The sequence below is a fragment of the Acinonyx jubatus genome, chromosome E1, assembly GCF_027475565.1.
Source record: "Acinonyx jubatus isolate Ajub_Pintada_27869175 chromosome E1, VMU_Ajub_asm_v1.0, whole genome shotgun sequence".
NCBI lineage: Eukaryota > Metazoa > Chordata > Mammalia > Carnivora > Felidae > Acinonyx > Acinonyx jubatus.
Window position 1 is genome coordinate 41,698,723 of NC_069397.1, and position 17,560 is coordinate 41,716,282.

A 17,560-nucleotide genomic window follows, 5' to 3' on the forward strand; every position below is an offset into this window, starting at 1 on the left:
TAACAGCTATACTCTGCCACGTCGCCCTCCTCCTCTGTCCCCAGAGCCTGGAGCAGCCTTGGAAATTGGCAGGGGGTGGGGTGAAGTACCCCAAAAGGGGACCTCCAAGTGGGCAGGGAATGGGGGGCTCTGGGAGTCCTAGGCCTGATTTTTTCTGAGGCCCATTTCTAAGGGCTGGTTCCCTGAGAGCTCAATGGAGAACAAAGTTCTGGAAGAGGAAATTTGGCGTCTCACCTGAAGGTGGATTCCAGGTCTTGGTGGCCAGACTCTGGGAGAAAGGAAGAAAAGGAAGATTCTTGCACAGCAGAGACAAATACTTTGTGGGTTGGGGGAGGGGTGGCCAAGTAGACTCTGATAGCTCAAACCTGTTTTCCCCATCGGGAGTATTTTTGCTTAGAGAATAAAACCGTTGAGGATTCAAAGTATCTAAAATTGTGTTCTCTTCCTCAGCCCTTCCCTCCTAAACAGGATTGAGGAAACAAGGAAAAGATGCCTAACCTTACCAGGGCCGATGAGCTAAGGTTTCCTTAGCTGAGAGAAGATCCCTGTGCTCTGAGCAGGCCTGCGGTGTGTTGGATGTTGCCAACTGGCGGTCTTTCACTTATCTGTAACACACAAGCCTTTCGAGCGAGGGCAGTTTCCATGATCCGAACATACTATTCCCACAGCTCCCCATATCTGGCCCAAAGGTAAAATCAAGAAATGTTTTTATGATCCCTTTATACAGATGAGGGAGCTGAAGCTAAGGAAGGAAAGGTGACCTACCCAAGGTCACTCAGCAGATGTGGGCTGCAGCCCAGACATTCTGAGCCCCAGACCAGGTTTCTTGCCTTTCCACTGGCTACGTGCTCTATTCTCCCATCAGGCTGAGATTTCTGCTCTAGCAGACCATCCCGCGAAACGGGGTGCACGGTGTCATTGCAGCGGGGGCACTCAACAATCATTCCAGATATCAGATTTGTAGGTGGAGAGACGATTGAGGCACAGCAGTGCCTCAAGATTTGGAGAAGTGGCACTGGCACTGTGCACTGGGGACACTTAGGCTCCCGGCCTACAGGAGGAGCCCAAGACCAACCAGAATGTTCCTCAGGGCTGAACAGCAGTCCCTCTCAGCAGCAGGTGGCAGACTGTTGCCCCCTAGACTCGAAGTTTCCTGAAGCTGGAGCATAGGTCTCTACAGACGTCGGCTGCTTTACATACAGTAGGTGCTCAATAATTTGTTGAATTAAGAACAATCGCTATTATTTTTCAAGCTTGTAGCCTAGCATCAGGTCAAGTTAGTGTCATGCTCTACCTCATTTCATTGTCACAACTGAAACAAGGGAAACAAAAATTCTGACTTGAGGCTCTCAGGCTCAGAAGAAACAAATCTGTGACATTCACATGTTGGCTGGAATCTCTCTTCTGGCCCCACCACTCCTTCTCAGTCTCCCTCCTCCTCAGCCCATGGTCCTCAACGTTGGCATCTCCGAAATGTCGGTCTTCCCATCCAATCTGCCTCCCCTAGGTGATCTCAACTACTCTCACAGCCACAATCATAGGCCACAGCCACCAGATCTAAACCTAGCCCAGAGCTCCCTCCTGGGCCCTGACTTAGAATATCCACCTGCGTTCTGGACACCTTCCCTTGGACCATCAGCTTGGACTGGCTCGACTGTGCTCATTATCCACCCGGTCCCTGCATTTCCTAGCCTCCTTAACGACATCAGGGCATCTAGGTCAGAAACCTTGGTGGGCCTCCTCCCTTACTTCTCTCCAACGACACCGCTTCGGTCCAAATGATGCCCTCACCATCTCTTGCCTGGACTTTGCAATCTATTCCTAACTGGTATCCCTGACTCAGCCAAGTCATGTTGCCCAGGGCTCCCCAAATGCACTATCTAAAGCTTAAGCGTGACTGTCTCCCTTCCCCACACTTCAGAGCATCTCCATCGGCAGGAGTCCAGATTGGGTGCACAATATCTAAGGTCCCTGCTTATCTCCTTTGCCATCACTCTCCCAGATGTGATGCACACAGATGTACACAGGGCTCTAACAGGGCCAAAATATGTGCATACTTGTGCTCCTGCCATGTCCTCCACCACGCTCTTGGACACGCCATTCCCTCTGTTTGCAATGCCTATCCCTGCCTGGAGATGGTGGGTTCACATTTCTACACCTAGCACCTTACGTATGGTCTGCAAGGCCCTGCAGATCTGGGCTGTCTTTACCTCATCCTATTTAATCCTCCCCACAATTACACAGTCCTCCACTGCCCTCCCCAACTCAGATTCCCTCCTCCATTGTGCTATCCCAGCATAGACTTTCCCTCCATAGCAGTGAATCCTGTGGCAATTTTGCATCCATGTAAGAGACTATGTGATAAATGTGAGTGCTGACCACTAGAATGGAAGCTCCACAGGAACAGGGGTTGGGCCTGGTGACCAATACAGAGTTGTCGTTTCTCATACATAGTTGTTAAGTGCATAAAAGCACACAATTCTTATACACGTTAGGGGCTGTGTGGTGTAGGAGACAGTAGCCAGCTTTAAGAGCCAAGAAGGCCTGGATCTAAATCTCAGCTCTGACACTTACTGTGGGACCTTGAGAAAGTTGTCAAATCTCACCTAAGGTCAGATTCTTCATCTTTAATTAACTAATTATTTTATTTTATTTTTTAATAATTAAAAAAAATTTTTAATACTTATTTTTGAGAGAGGGACAAAGCACAAGCCGGGGAGGGGCAGAGAGAGAGACAGACAGACAGACAGACAGAATCCAAAGCAGGCTCCGGGCTCCGAGCTGTCAGCACAGACCCCAAAGCAGGGCTTGACCCCATCAACCATGAAATCATGACCTAAACTGAAGTCTGACCCTTAACCGACTGAGCCACCCAGGTGCCCCAATTATTTTATTTTTAATTGTAGATTCTTCATCCATAAAAAGAATGCAATACCTACTTTGTAGGGATACACATAATGTATGTGCAGTGCTCAGTAGGAGCTCAATAAATGGTAGCAGTTACCCTGTGTCTCCAAGGATGTTTGCTGAATAAACATTTAATTCATGTAACTTCTTGTTTTGAAAGGTTCTTTTTTTTTTTTTTTAATTTTTTTTTTTCAACGTTTATTTATTTTTGGGACAGAGAGAGACAGAGCATGAACGGGGGAGGGGCAGAGAGAGAGGGAGACACAGAATCGGAAACAGGCTCCAGGCTCTGAGCCATCAGCCCAGAGCCCGATGCGGGACTCGAACTCACGGACCGCGAGATCGTGACCTGAGCCCAAGTCGGCCGCTTAACCGACTGAGCCACCCAGGCGCCCCGAAAGGTTCTTAATGATTACAAAATGTATTCTTGTCATCCTGAAATTGCTTTGGATGTGTAGTCTCATGTTTTAAAAATCTGTTGACTCATTCCCACTTTGCAGATGGGGAAACTAAGGTTCAAAAAAGTAAAATGACTATCTGAGTTAGGGATCAGGTCCAGGTCAACGCTCAAGCTAATTAAAAAGCAATCAGAACTAAGTGCTGTATCTATCAAATGACATCATATAGTGTTTAAACTGAGAGAATCTATTAATTTCTTTTAGTTACAAATCTGTAGTTGAAAGGTGGCTTTGTGTAAACGTTTGTATATAGTAAGTGCTGTACGGATAGACCCGTGGGTAGACGGGAGAGTGCTGTGGATACACCCGAAATCTGAAGATACAGGTTCTGGTCCTGTTCACACTCCAGACCTTCACGTGAAAGGCAAGAGTAATCATGAATTGTCGCGATTTCTTATTTCATGGAAAAATGCTAGCTACATGTAAGGTCTTAGTAGAATCACTCTTCCTTCGAGACGCCATAAACTCTTGAAGGGCAAAGGGCTGCTGCCATTTCCTCCTGTGTTGCCTACAACACCTCCCACAGTGGTTTGAAATTAGAAGATTCGATAAAAGTGTGTTGAAGGGATGACTGGTTTTCTGGGTAAATAATAGACATTTTTTATGTCTATTATTTCTTTTTTCCACCTCCAGCTCCCCCTTTGTGGGGGCGGCTGGGGAAGGGATAACTGTCACTCAAAACTGGCCCTAGGGCAGGAAAACAAGTTTGTCGTGGAAGGAAATTGAAGATGCCGCGTTTCTATTGGAGATTTACTCTCAATTTCCTATCAGACGGTGAGCTTCCTGAGTGGAGAGTAGGAACCTGTCTTAACTCATTTTTGTTTTCACTGCTCTGCTCACAGGCTTGGTCCCAGCTCTGGAGATGTGCTGGGATGTACACTGGAGGGGAGATCCGAAGGAGCAGCGCCTCAGGCGTGGCTCCGGCCTCCTAGAGTACAACTGTCCCCTCCCCAGCCAGCTCTGCGACCAAGTGGTCTTGGGGTGGGGGGTGGGGGGGGGACTGGAAATGGAATGGAGAGTGAAGGTGCATGCCTCTGATTCTGAAGGAAAATATTCTTCCTAAAGTAGCGAAAAGGCAACTTCTCCAGGGTCCGATAAGGAACACTTTTATGTTGTAAATAACTTGAAAATCTGTTTATCATTCAATCCAGAAAAAAAAAAAAAAAGAATCCTGTCAGACCTGGATGTGTTGTATGTATCTACTTAGAATTTTTTTTCTTCTGCCCACCTATTCCTTTCTTCTTTCCGTCTCTCAAATTTCTTTTGTTGTTGTTTTTAAAGCAATCCTTTTCTAGAACGGAGCAGGAAACAGCTCGCCAGGCTGGGAGGATTTGGTTTGTACTGAGAAGCAAAAGGGTTTCCAAAACTCAATTTTCTTTCTTCTTTTTAAATGCCACCCCCCCCCCCCGGCCCCGCCTTTCCCTCCGGAGAGACAACAGAAATAATTGATCCATCATCCAGCATCAGGCCCTGGAGATTTACATGCAAATCCCCCCATCCTCCCCCCCAAACCTCTTCCCAAATTTAACATCCTAGAAGGAGAAAAAAAAGACCTTGCTAAACTAGTAGGAACCCTTCTAGCCTACTACACATCCCCAACCAGGTGAGAGATGGGGGGAGGGGTGGGTAACCCTCCACAACGCCACCCCCCCTCCGCCCCAGCTTCTCTCTCGCCACACACGCCACCTCTTTCTAGTGTGGAATCGCTTAAGGTTTGGGTAAAGCTCCCTCTCTCCCAGGAGGCTGTATCTGGAAGCTTTCAGGGGGGCGGAGGCAGAGGTAGGGAGAAAGGAGGAAAATTCCCCCAAACGGTCTAAGAGAGTCATCTCCTCACTCAGAACTGCCCGTCACCCCCCACCCCCCACCATTAACTTTCGATTAAGACCTCCTCGTTATGGCAACTAAACTTTACTTTGCATAATTAAGATTTGCCTCGGAAGAAGGAGGAGGGAGAAGCCGGAGCTCTGGGCCATTCTCCTTCACCTCGCCCCCTTCAACCCCCGCCCCAATCCTCCAGCTCTGGGCCTCTAAGTTCCTGAGTTTTCTCACTTTGAGGTGCCACCGAACACAAAGAACCATAATGGGCTCCTTTGTGCTCGCTACGGGGCAATTACGCCCCGGAGTCCAGGCCCCTTTAAGAGCCTCTTAAAGAGACAGGCTCTCATTTTTCAGAGGGTTATTGAAGAGTGTGTTTAAGGGGGGGAGGGGCAAGGCAAACTCCTTGGGGTCTACGTAAGGCGTGAAGAGAAACTTTTGTCTGGATTCCTTGAGACGGGGTTGAGAGAAAAGTCTTTGTGAACTGCTAGTTTCTTAAGTTTTTCTCTCTCTTGTTAAACACTTTAAACTTGAGATTTTTCAGTTGATTTGAAAAATTGGACTGGAATAGGTGGGGTTCTAGGAGCAGGGGCGGAGGTAAGGATTTAAAGTGGCCCTACGCCGGAGACCGCCTTGGCCCCCCAGAAGAAGAATGATCCAGGGCTGAGTGGCTTGAGTCTGCCGCAGTTCTGGAGAATGTGTGTCTCCGAATCTCGCCGCCGCGACTCCGGAGAAATCCCGTGCTGGGCAAACAGCCCTTAATATAATAATAGCTTGTCTCTTTAAAAAGCAAAAAGAGGGGGGGGGAAGTTTTGTTGGCATCTGGTTTCTGATCTCATTATGTTGTGGTCGACCAATCCAGCCCTCGGGGCTGGTCCTGGAGTTTAAATCTGATTGGCCGAGAGCACATTTTGGGATGGTGCTTAGCGCTCGACGGGGCGGTTTCAAGGATCCCTTTTTTGGGGGGCTGAGAGGAGGGCGGGGCCGCTGGCGGGGGCCCCCTTGAAACCGACTAATTGGGATCGGAGAGGCCGAGGTGAGGGCTGGAGGAAGGCACAAAGGAGTCTCTGGGCGGAGAAGGGAGGGGAGAGGCGAGAGGAGGAGGAAGAAGAGGAGAGAGGGCAAGCAGCGCGCGGTGTCTCCGGCGGCTCAGTCGGACCGCGGCGAGCGAGCCGGCAGGCGCGCCGCCCCCCTCCCCCGCCCGGCCTCCCCAACTCTGCAGCCGCCAGCAAACTTTGCAAAGAGGCGCGGGAGGCGGCAGCGAGGCGGCGGCGGCGGCGGCTGGGAAGGCGCGCGGTCTCGGGACTGGGGGCGGGGGCGGGGGGGCGCCCGGGAGCCGAGTGGGGGGCGGCGGCCAGCATGCGGCCCCGCAGCGCCCTGCCCCGCCTGCTGCTGCCGCTGCTGCTGCTGCCCGCCGCCGGGCCGGCCCAGTTCCACGGGGAGAAGGGCATCTCCATCCCAGACCACGGCTTCTGCCAGCCCATCTCCATCCCGCTGTGCACGGACATCGCCTACAACCAGACCATCATGCCCAACCTTCTGGGCCATACGAACCAGGAGGACGCGGGCCTGGAGGTGCACCAGTTCTACCCGTTGGTGAAGGTGCAGTGCTCCCCCGAACTGCGCTTCTTCTTGTGCTCCATGTACGCACCCGTGTGCACCGTGCTGGAGCAGGCCATCCCGCCGTGCCGCTCCATCTGCGAGCGCGCGCGCCAGGGCTGTGAGGCGCTCATGAACAAGTTCGGTTTCCAGTGGCCCGAGCGCCTGCGCTGCGAGCACTTTCCGCGCCACGGCGCGGAGCAGATCTGCGTGGGCCAAAACCACTCCGAAGACGGCACGCCCGCGCTGCTCACTACCGCGCCTCCGCCTGGCCTGCAGCCGGGTGCCGGGGGCACCCCGGGCGGCCCGGGCGGCGGCGGCTCGCCCCCGCGCTACGCCACGCTGGAGCACCCTTTCCACTGCCCGCGCGTCCTCAAGGTGCCATCCTATCTCAGCTACAAGTTTCTGGGCGAGCGCGACTGCGCGGCGCCCTGTGAGCCGGCGCGGCCCGACGGCTCCATGTTCTTCTCTCAGGAGGAGACGCGCTTCGCGCGCCTCTGGATCCTCACCTGGTCGGTGCTGTGCTGCGCCTCCACCTTCTTCACCGTCACTACCTACCTGGTAGACATGCAGCGCTTCCGCTACCCGGAGCGACCCATCATCTTTCTGTCCGGCTGCTACACTATGGTCTCGGTGGCCTACATCGCGGGCTTCGTGCTCCAGGAGCGCGTCGTGTGTAACGAGCGCTTTTCCGAGGACGGCTACCGCACAGTGGTGCAGGGCACCAAGAAGGAGGGCTGCACCATCCTCTTTATGATGCTGTACTTCTTCAGTATGGCCAGTTCCATCTGGTGGGTCATCCTGTCTCTCACCTGGTTCCTGGCGGCGGGCATGAAGTGGGGCCACGAGGCCATCGAGGCCAACTCCCAGTACTTCCACCTGGCCGCGTGGGCCGTGCCGGCGGTCAAGACCATCACTATCCTGGCCATGGGCCAGATTGACGGCGACCTGCTGAGCGGCGTGTGTTTCGTGGGCCTCAACAGCCTGGACCCGCTGCGGGGCTTCGTGCTGGCGCCGCTCTTCGTGTACCTGTTCATAGGCACGTCCTTTCTCCTGGCTGGTTTCGTGTCACTCTTCCGCATCCGTACCATCATGAAGCACGACGGCACCAAGACGGAGAAGCTGGAGCGGCTCATGGTGCGCATCGGCGTCTTCTCGGTGCTCTACACCGTGCCTGCGACCATCGTCATCGCCTGCTACTTCTACGAGCAGGCCTTTCGAGAGCACTGGGAGCGCTCGTGGGTGAGCCAGCACTGCAAGAGCCTGGCCATCCCGTGCCCGGCGCACTACACGCCGCGCATGTCACCCGACTTCACCGTCTACATGATCAAATACCTCATGACGCTCATCGTGGGCATCACGTCGGGCTTCTGGATCTGGTCCGGCAAGACGCTGCACTCGTGGAGGAAGTTCTACACCCGTCTCACCAACAGCCGGCACGGCGAGACCACCGTGTGAGGGGGTGTCCCTACGCCGCCGCGCGTCCCCAGGCCACCCGCGCCGCGCTTGCTTCTGCCCGGGGGGGGGCCTCCTACAGACTCCTTATTTTATTTTTTTAAATAAAGAACAATCGAAACCATTTCTTTTTTAGGTTGCTTTTTAAAGAGAATTCTCTGTTCAACACCCCCATCAGGTTTGTAATTAAAACTGTAAATAGTCTGTAAATTTAATTATATATTTTCTATTTAAAAGAAAAACGGGCGGGGGGGGGGCGCGGAGAAGGAGCAGCAAGGGGCGCCAGGGCTGAGGAATGAAAGGAGGGAGGCGTTTAAGGGGGCCCTCGCCTTTCTTCAGTGCCCTTGCAAACACCATCTCCTACTTGGGTTAGTGTTGTGGGTTTTGGCAGGGCTGGGCCTGCTGGAAGAGGTGTTTGCCGCGAGGAGTTGGAAGTTGGTTACATTCAACTCCCAAAGCCAAATACGTGAGCCTTCTCGCTGACGCTGGGCCTGTGGAAGCTGTTGGGTATTTTTGAACAAGACTCGGATTCTTCTGGTTTTATTCCCTTTCCCTTTCTCTCCCCACGTGCCCTGTCCCCTTCACTCCATCTTTGGAGCACTCCTAAAAGAGATGAAGACGTGGGGGGTGGGGGGAACCCAAACCCGCCAGTGGGACGGTGGGGATGGATAGGGCGAGATGGGGTGTGGAATGCTCCTCACCCCTGTGGCCTGCTCCCCTGCAAGCCGGAAGATCTTTCTCCTCTTTGACTTTACTTCTTTTCAGCTGGCTGCCCCCAGGCGCTTGGAGTGGGCAGAAAGTGCTTTGTAGTGCTTTGTGAAAAGTGTTTTGAAACAAAACCACTCCCGACCCCTCACCCCCACCCCACCCCACCCCACCCCACCCCACCCCACCCCGCTGCTACCTGGAGTATCAATCCTGACTGCCTCCATTTTCAGGGGGAGCATTAGTTCGCAAAAGTCAACCGTTTGGAGATGCCCTTGCGTCTCTCCCCCGTCTCCCCTGTAGTCGGCTCCTTCCGCGGCACCCCCCCCCCAACTCCCCCAAACCGAATATCTTCTCTCGCACTGAGATTAGAAGTTTGCGGGTTGGCTTGTGTGTTCTGTGTGGGGTTTGGTTTTTTTTGTTTTTTTGTTTTGCCTCAATTTTCCTCCCCAAAAGCAATAAAAATGGGTTGGGTTGGAGGGAGGGGACTGATGGACTGGTGGGATTTTTAGTTTTCCTTTAACAAAAGACGTTTCTTTTCAAACTTGTCCAGAAAGGCCGGGTAGGGAAAGGTGGGTATCTTTGCTTTGGAAGGAGGCTCTGGGCAGGCTCTTTGTGCTGTGGGGGTGGGGTTGAGTGTTTACATGACATTCTATATCACAAGATTGATAGAATGTTTACAACAGATGTTTCTTATCTTCCCCCTAAACCCCCCAAAATAAAAGGCAACACTTTTCTTAAAGTATTTTTGACGCTGGTAAGAGAATTGCCGTATCCAATACACATCATTTCCCTCAACTATTTGGAATATTTTAGAATTTTAATTCCAAAGGATTGAAGACCAAAGGGTAGGGTGGAACAACTATGCCACATAACTCAGTTTTTCACCATCGCCTGTTTCTTGATAATAGTGCAAATTAAAAGCTACTAATCATAATAAAGCGCATTTAATTATCTTCTAGAGATCTAGCCCTTTAATTGTATTTAACAGGGTTGTAACATTTTATTAGTTTAACCAAACCACACCCCCTCTTTCCCTCTCCCCTTGGCCTACTTGGTTGGGGGTGGGGTGGAGAAGAGGTTCCCTGCCCCCAGACCTTGTTTTTTTTAGCTAAATGATGATGGGGGAAATGGTGCCTTACCACCCTTTGTTGGCAGTCTTTGGGACAAGGGAGAAAGTAAGTTAGAACCCCTACTTCCATGTGTTTGTGTGTGTTAGTTTATGTTGGGGGAGGGGATCTGGAAATGTTTGGTGGTAATTGAAGTCGTATGTTGGGCTTTGTTTGGAATTGTATGAAGCCTGGGGATTTCAGCAGAGCCCCCTTCCCAAAATATATAACCTTCCCCCAAATGGTTTGTGCGGGTGGTCAACCTTATATGTTAAAAGTAACTCTTTCTCAAATGATGATGTGTGTGAAGGCCCAACATGAGATTCTCTCAACTATCAAAGAAGCAGGCAGGGGAGTCACTCCCGGAGCTCCGTTTGCTGCAAAATTCTAAAGGAACCCTGCAAGGGCTGCAGGAAAGAGTTAAATTACAAATTGTGAGTGCCTCTCCTGGAAAGAATGGTGAAAGGGAGGGGGGTTGCAGCGGCTGAGATGGAACCCAGTGGAAAGAGGAGAACTGGTCTCTTGAAGATTTGGGTAAGAGCCCATCCTGCATCCCACCCCACCCCCCACCCCCCAAGGCCCAGGAGCCCAGCTCTTAGTGCTTTGGGTGCATTTGTCAGTGGACCCTCACGCTGATAGCAGGAACACTTGGTGGCCTAACAGCAATGATCTCTTTTCCTTCCCTGAGTGGGGGTGAGAGAGAGGGAATTTTGGTAAAGACTGTTCTTAACCCCCTTCCCTGAAAGTCTCCTGCCAACGCAGAAGAGGGCCCAAGAAAGTGGAAAAAATAGGTTTTATGGGGGGGGGGGACGGGGGACAGGGTAGATGATAATGGCCTCCTTTGGACAGGACAGTTCTAGATACCCTCCCCTTCCCCAAAGGCCAGGGAGGGGGGCAAGGGCTAATTACCTTATGGAAAGTAGTGGGGAATGTCCCACTTGGCTGCTCTCCTTGCTTTAATGAATCAGCTCTCAGAGGAAGGGAAGTGTTACCCCCAAGTGCAGGGAATTTAGGAGAGACCGTGCCTGGAGCAGAGACCCAAAGGCAGATTACCTGAACTCACTGCCATATCTGGAGAGGGGTCTCCACTGCCTTGATTGGAAAACACAGTTAAACACATGGGCTCAGAGGTCTGCTTTTGCAGAGTTCTGGGCCACCCTATGAGTAGTTGTAAGTGGGTTGAGGCCTCCCTCTGGAAGAGAGAGGCTTTGTCTGGTGGAGGGTCAAGGGCCCAAAGGAAGACCTTTCACCTGAGGCCAGTCACATCACAGACGCAGCTGCTTTCTACCTGCTCTCCCACCCTCACTCCATCCCACAAAGGAGCAACAGGCTCTCTAGGTTCAGGGCATTTCTCCTCCAGACTCCTCGATCGTGGATCAGACTTTGGCTTTTCCACACCTGCTCCCAGCCTCCCCTCCTAAAGATGGTTCTATTAGTTACAAACTCATTGTCCTTTAAGAACTAGCCGCAGAAGAGGACAGTAAAGTTTTCCAAGACAAAATTCTTCTGAACATCCCCAGAGAATGAAGATCACTAGGATCTGGGGCTGATGACTTCTGTATTATAGGGTGTTGGGGCCCTAGATCTGGGCTGGATTCCAGAAGTGGGGAGATGCCATCCCAGGGTGCCATGGGGCCCATGTCTGGGGAAGCTGAGCCCAGATTCTGCTATATCAGAGGCATCGTGCCTTTGATCATCTACCTGCTCACTGTAGATGGTCCCTTCTTTCTCTGGACTCCCCTTCCTTTCCTCAAAATGAATTTTAAACTGGGGCCACTGACCCATCTGAGAACCTAAAAAATCTTTGGAGCTTTTCCTGGGAGAAGATGGGCAGACTCTAGTGAACAAACAATTTTGCATGTAACTTTAGGTGGCTGGTGAACTCTCTGTGCCCCCCTCCATCGCCCCATCCCCAAGCTAGTTTTCCAATTCCTGGTTTAGACATTTTCTAGTCCTGATGACTGGGTATCTCCACTTCTCCAGTGGGCATCCTTCACCTTCTTGGGGGAACTCTGGTATTCCCTCAAGTGTCTAATCACTTATGTTATGGAAAGGTGGGGGGGGGGGGCGGAGTTCAGGAGGGAAAACCATCAGGTCTACAAAACCAGAAACACCCCCAAACCAGATTATTCCCTCATTCCTGCCTCTCTGGAAGGTAACAAATTATCAAGTGCAGCAGAGTGGAATGAGTGTGTAAATACCTTTGTTGTAGAGGGAGAAAAGCAGGCAAAAAAGAGACACACAGGCAGATCATGATAGAGAGTACAGGCTCTGGCATGAGACATCGCCAGCTATGAGCCCTGTGGAAGTCTCCTAACCTCTGAGCCCCTGTCCTCATCTGTAAAAAGGTGGCTGTACCTGTCTGGCAACTTGCCATGAAGATTTTATCAGATGGTATACACAAAGCCAGCACATAAAAGTTCAATAAGTTGTAGCATCTCCCTGATACTTAGGCTAATTCCTAAAAGAATCGTTAGATCAAAGGATGTGCATTTCTTCAGGGCTTTTTACTCTATTGTTGCTGATAATTTTAACAAAACAGAATGATTTCCTGTGCTCCCAGGTTTTGCACCTGACTCTGGGTTCGAGCTCACAGTCTAGAGGCTCCTGGGGGTGGTGGGCAGTGTTTTTCTCCCAGCCTCTCCTCTGATTAGGACAGAAATGTCTTACCCGCCTGAGTGAGCAGGGCACACACGCAGGCGGGCTCTCTCTCCAGCCAGCTTTGAAGCCGGCTAATTAGGGCTAGGGCTGTCACAGCTGGCTTCCCCTGCGCCTCCCCCCCCTGCCCCCCCTTACCCCCCCCCTCCCCCCCCCCCCCCCCCCCCCCCCCGCTCTGCCCCATCCCCAGCCTCACTGCCTGAGAACCCCTCCCCAGCTGCCTTGCCTTCCACTGCAGGCTTGCAGCCTTTCCAAACCATCTGGGCAGGGCCCGGATTTGATGCCTGGAGAAAGGACAAGATGGGACTTGGGACATGGAACAAGCCCAGAAACTATTGATTGAGTTCAGAGAGGACTGCCTGTGGCCCAGGACCCTCCTTATTCCTAATGAAGCCTGGGGAGGGGCCGGCCTGGGCTGAGGGCTGAGCCCTGGGCCCTTTGTTTGAGAGCCAAGCTTTCTGAAGGCTCCAGCCTCCCAACCTGGCCCTTATAATTAGCCCCAATCAGAGTGTTTATGTAGGGGCCTCGTGCGGAACTCAGAGCCCCATGATTTCATTCCAAACCTGGAGGAGGAGGGGCAGGAAAGGGATTTGTGCGGGGACATGCAAAAGGGAGGATGGGGTAGGAAGTGTTGAGAAGGAGGCCTGGGGTGAGGGGAGGGCAGGAGGTCCTGGAGCTGGGAGGACAACCACCCTCCTTTTGGCCATTGCAAGGGTCAGGACCCCCTCCCAGGGTCGCTGGTGCCCTGGCATTGCGACCCTCGGCCCGGCCTGCACGCCTTCTGGGCAGGCTCTGTGGGTGGGTGGGCTTGTGCCAATCGGAAATGGCTTGGATATAATTAACCCAGCTAATCACCAGCCTCAGCCCGCTGGGAGGGGAGGGTACAGCCCAGAGCCCTGGCCCCCCCAGGAAGCGCCAGTCTCCCGTTCTTCCTCTGACTGGGGCCTACGGTGTGCCGGGCTCTGCAGCTGCTTAGGATAGTGGAGTCAGAGGGTGGGCAAGGAAGGGATGTAAGAAGGGAGGGTGCTTAATTCTCATCTCTCTGGCCTCACCCTCTAGGGGGAATGTGACAGGGAGTGGGCCTGAAGTGGCCATGCTGTGTGTGGGGGTGAGCACAGCAGCAGGAGTTGTGGGTGTGAGGGAGGGAGTACTCCCAGCCACTGCTCCCAGGTGGCACTGGGTGTGACCCACAGTCCTATTGCATTTCCCAACTGGTCTAGGTCTCCTAGGGAACTCTCTGGGGTGGGATGTGGCTTGAAGGGAATTCTGTGTACTGGGTTTAATGTCTTTTGGTTAAAATCCTACAAGGCCTCCAAAGAGTGTCCCAACCCCTCCCTCCCTCAGCAACTCAGCTCAGAAGGCTTTCCAAGGTCTGGATCTGGCTCTTAGCTCTCCAGTCTCACTTCCCACTGTCCTCCCCTGCACTCCTATGTGCCATCCTCTGGAACTCTTGTGTTTTCAGACCAACCATGCCCCGTGATTTTGCATGTACTGTTCCTGTGGCCTGAATGCCTTTCCCTTTTCCTAGCTTTACATATTAACTACTGTTGACTCAGAATGTCCCTGAGGTCAGGTGGCCCCTCTGCAGCCAGCCATACCCCTGGCCAATCCTGTCCCCACACTGTGTTCTCAATGGTCACAGCACATCACAGTATTGTTTGTCATTCCTTTCTTGACTATGACCTCTTTGAAGGAGAGCCTGTGTTTAGTCTTTTCTCTCTCTCCCTGAGCCTAGCAATATGCCTGGCACATAGCGGGTGTCCAACATCAGGCTCCGGAGCCAGTCTCCTTGGGCCTGAATCTGGCTTAGCCCCTTGCTAGGTGTTGACCTCTCTGTACATTATCTGTAAATGGGAATAGTAATAATACTTACATTGCAAGACTGGTTGGAGAATTAAATAAACTAATTCAAGTACAATGTTTAAAGCAGTGCCTGGCACAGAGCAAGTGCTTAATAAATGCTAGTTAAGCTTATTCGTTCATTGCATTGGCTCAGTAGTTAGTATTTCGGGTGTTCAGTGCTTACCACAAGTTCAGGAACTTGCTAAGCTCTAGAGAGGCACAAATTCAGTCCCTGCCCACATGGAGACAACCATCTAGTTTAAGCGAATGAATGAATAGATGGTACTTTTGTGGTGCTTCTGAGTTTTTAATGTTTTGTTAAGCAAGCTCTCTAAATAAGCGTTTGAGAATGTGTCCGTGTTCAAATATCAAATCATGATGTATCTATTTGGATAGTATAAAACAAGTAATGAAATTGGACATAATCCCTTATAAACTTAACATGTGTAATGTGTTGTTTGGAGCACATGAGAAAACTTGTCTAGGACAGAGGGTCCTGGAAGCCTCTTGCTCAATCTTCACTGCTAATGAGAATGCTGAAAAAAATTTTTTTTTTTACCAGACAGAATCATTACTCTTATACAAAGATACAATAAATACATCAAAATTTCCATTTGACTCATCAATTAATGAAGTAATCAGCAAGATGTTCAGGAGAATCCAAAGAACCGAAAGATATCTAGGCCATCAAGAACACTGAAACAGGGGCGCCTGGCTGGCTCAGTCAGAAGAGTGTGTGACTCTTGATCTCGGGGACATGAGTTCAAGCCCCACGGTGGGTGTAGAGAGTACTTAAAAATAAAAGTGTTAAAAAAGACAGTGTTGGGGCACCTCGGGGGGGGCTCAGTTGGTTAAGCATCTGGCTCAGGTCATGATTTCACATGATCTCACCGTTCCTGAGTTCGAGCCCTGCATCAGGCTCTGTGTTGATGGCGCAAAGCCTGCTTGGGGTTCTGTCTCTCCTCTCTGCCCCTCCCCTGTTTGTGCCCGCTCTAAACAAACAACAAGCAAACTTAAAAAGAATGTTGGAATAAATTTGCTTAATGTAAAACTGGGCAATATTCACTGGGTAATATCAGTTACATCTTCACCAGACACTGTTTACATTTTATGGACAAAAATAGTGTCCATGATTACAGTTGCCGGAGTTGTAAAATAACTGAAAGACAATAAAACTCAAAGATAACCTGCAAGGACATGCAGTAGTCTTCGCCAACCCCCCCCCCCCCCAGTAATCTTTTTAACCATTTCAAAGTCTTTCACGATTTTCCTTGACAAGAAGTTCTTTTTTTTTTTTTTTTAACATTTATTTATTTTTGAGACAGAGAGCACGAACAGGGGAGGGTCAGAGAAAGAGGGAGACACAGAATCTGAAACAGGCTCCAGGCTCTGAGCCGTCAGCACAGAGCCCGACGCGGGGCTCGAACCCACGGACCTCGAGATCATGACCTGAGCCGAAGTCGGCCGCTTAACCGACTGAGCCACCCAGGCGCCCCTCCTTGACAAGAAGTTCTGAACTCAGATACCTCAAGATGACCTGAGCCATGCAACCCTTCTGATCAAACAGCTTTTGTGCCAGGAGGGGGCCCATTTCCATCCAGAGAGAGCTAGGAATCTCCCAGCCCTCCCAGGGTTGGCACAGCCTTTGTCCACCTAACCTTCGCCACTCTTAGCTCTCTGGCTTCTCTCCCTTACTTTCCTCTCCCGCCTCACCACTCGCATCTCCCCCAATTATGCAGCCAATCCTTTCAGCCTCCTTGTGGTAGCCATCATTTACAGGGGACATTCTATGTGCTAGACACTGTGCTAAGCACTATACATTCATAATAGCATCTGATGTTCAAAAGAACTACGAAATGAGTGCTGTCTTTACCTCAAATTACAGCATATTAAAGCAACTGAATTTCGTGGAAACAGCTGTTCAGAGGGCATCTAGCCAGCCCAAGAAGAGCGCAGGCAGTCAGACTTTTAACCACAATACCAGAAATAGCAAATGGGGTCATTTCTCATGCCAGCTGTAATGCGTTGGTAGTGGCTACCCAGGAGTACTGTGTTAAGATGGATTCTGAGGCTTCCTCTTGGTTTAATGGGAGATAGTGCTGGAATCCACTAGTGATGTCTGTCATGGTCAGCGACTCAAAGAATGTAAAGGTTGGCACCTATACCAGATAAAGGTCAGGCTGACTTTATACTATATCATCTCCTGCATCATCTCTTGAACATTTTTGTAACATTGCTGATGGTGGCCTCTCCTTCTAAGGCCTGAGCCCTCAATGTCTGGATCTTAATGCCAGTTTTCTAGGTCTTTGTTACTCAAAGTGTGATTCCATCTGCTTTCTACCCACCCCCCTGCCCCCTAGCAGTGCCAACACCTGGGAGCTTGTTAGAAAAGCAGAGTCTTGGATCTGACCTCATACTTACCGAATCAGAAGCTGCAGTTTAACAAGATTCCCTGGGGATTTGTTTGCACATTCAAGTGTAAGGAGCACTGGTCCAGGGGACCTCTTTTCTCAGCTGCACCTGCCCCCACCTCAGCAGCCAGAATCATCTTCCAGGAAGGTGCTGGCTCAGGTCCAGGTCTGAGTATTCCCTACAGACCCTAACACTTAACCCAGCAGAACCAGGTGTGTTTACGGACTATTTCAACTGAGGCTTGAAAACTTTAAGACATCCTCTTCCACACTGGAAAAACCTTGCAGGATTCTCTGGCTTTTCCCACTAGGAATGTGAGTGCCTCTGGGTCTGCTGGCCACACCTCTACAGCTCAGCGCCATGTCCTTTCCTGTTTTCTGAGACTTTGCAGAGTCTCTCTAGGGCCTCAAGAATCCAGCCCCAACTTTCCACCCTAGCTTTTGAGACCTTCACCCCTTCTCATAGGGGCTCAGGGAGTTGGGGTGGAATCAGGCAGCACACAGATGTGGAGGAGGAATAGTTGCTGAATCTGGGAGCAATAGCTGGGTATTCAGCCGTTGGTTCAACCAGTGTTGAAAACTATTCTTTGCCAGGCATGGG

The 17,560-nt window shown here is 51.1% G+C and overlaps 1 protein-coding gene and 1 long non-coding RNA gene across 4 annotated transcripts in view; one reads left to right on the forward strand and one right to left on the reverse strand.

The window, feature by feature from the left end:
• The window catches only part of LOC113596292 (uncharacterized), a 100,113-nt gene that overhangs the window by 24,129 nt on the left and 58,424 nt on the right, over positions 1-17,560 (reverse strand). The window lies entirely within an intron of this gene.
• On the forward strand, positions 6,093-8,358 carry FZD2 (frizzled class receptor 2). The gene has a single exon (XM_015071470.3). It carries the CDS (start codon positions 6,540-6,542, stop codon positions 8,235-8,237), a length of 1,698 nt encoding a protein of 565 aa, XP_014926956.2. The 5' UTR covers positions 6,093-6,539; the 3' UTR covers positions 8,238-8,358.

What these genes read in the sequence shown, in the direction of transcription:
- FZD2 (XM_015071470.3), top strand. Translation starts at nt 6,540, where the DNA reads ATGCGGCCCCGCAGCGCCCTGCCCCGCCTGCTGCTGCCGCTGCTGCTG.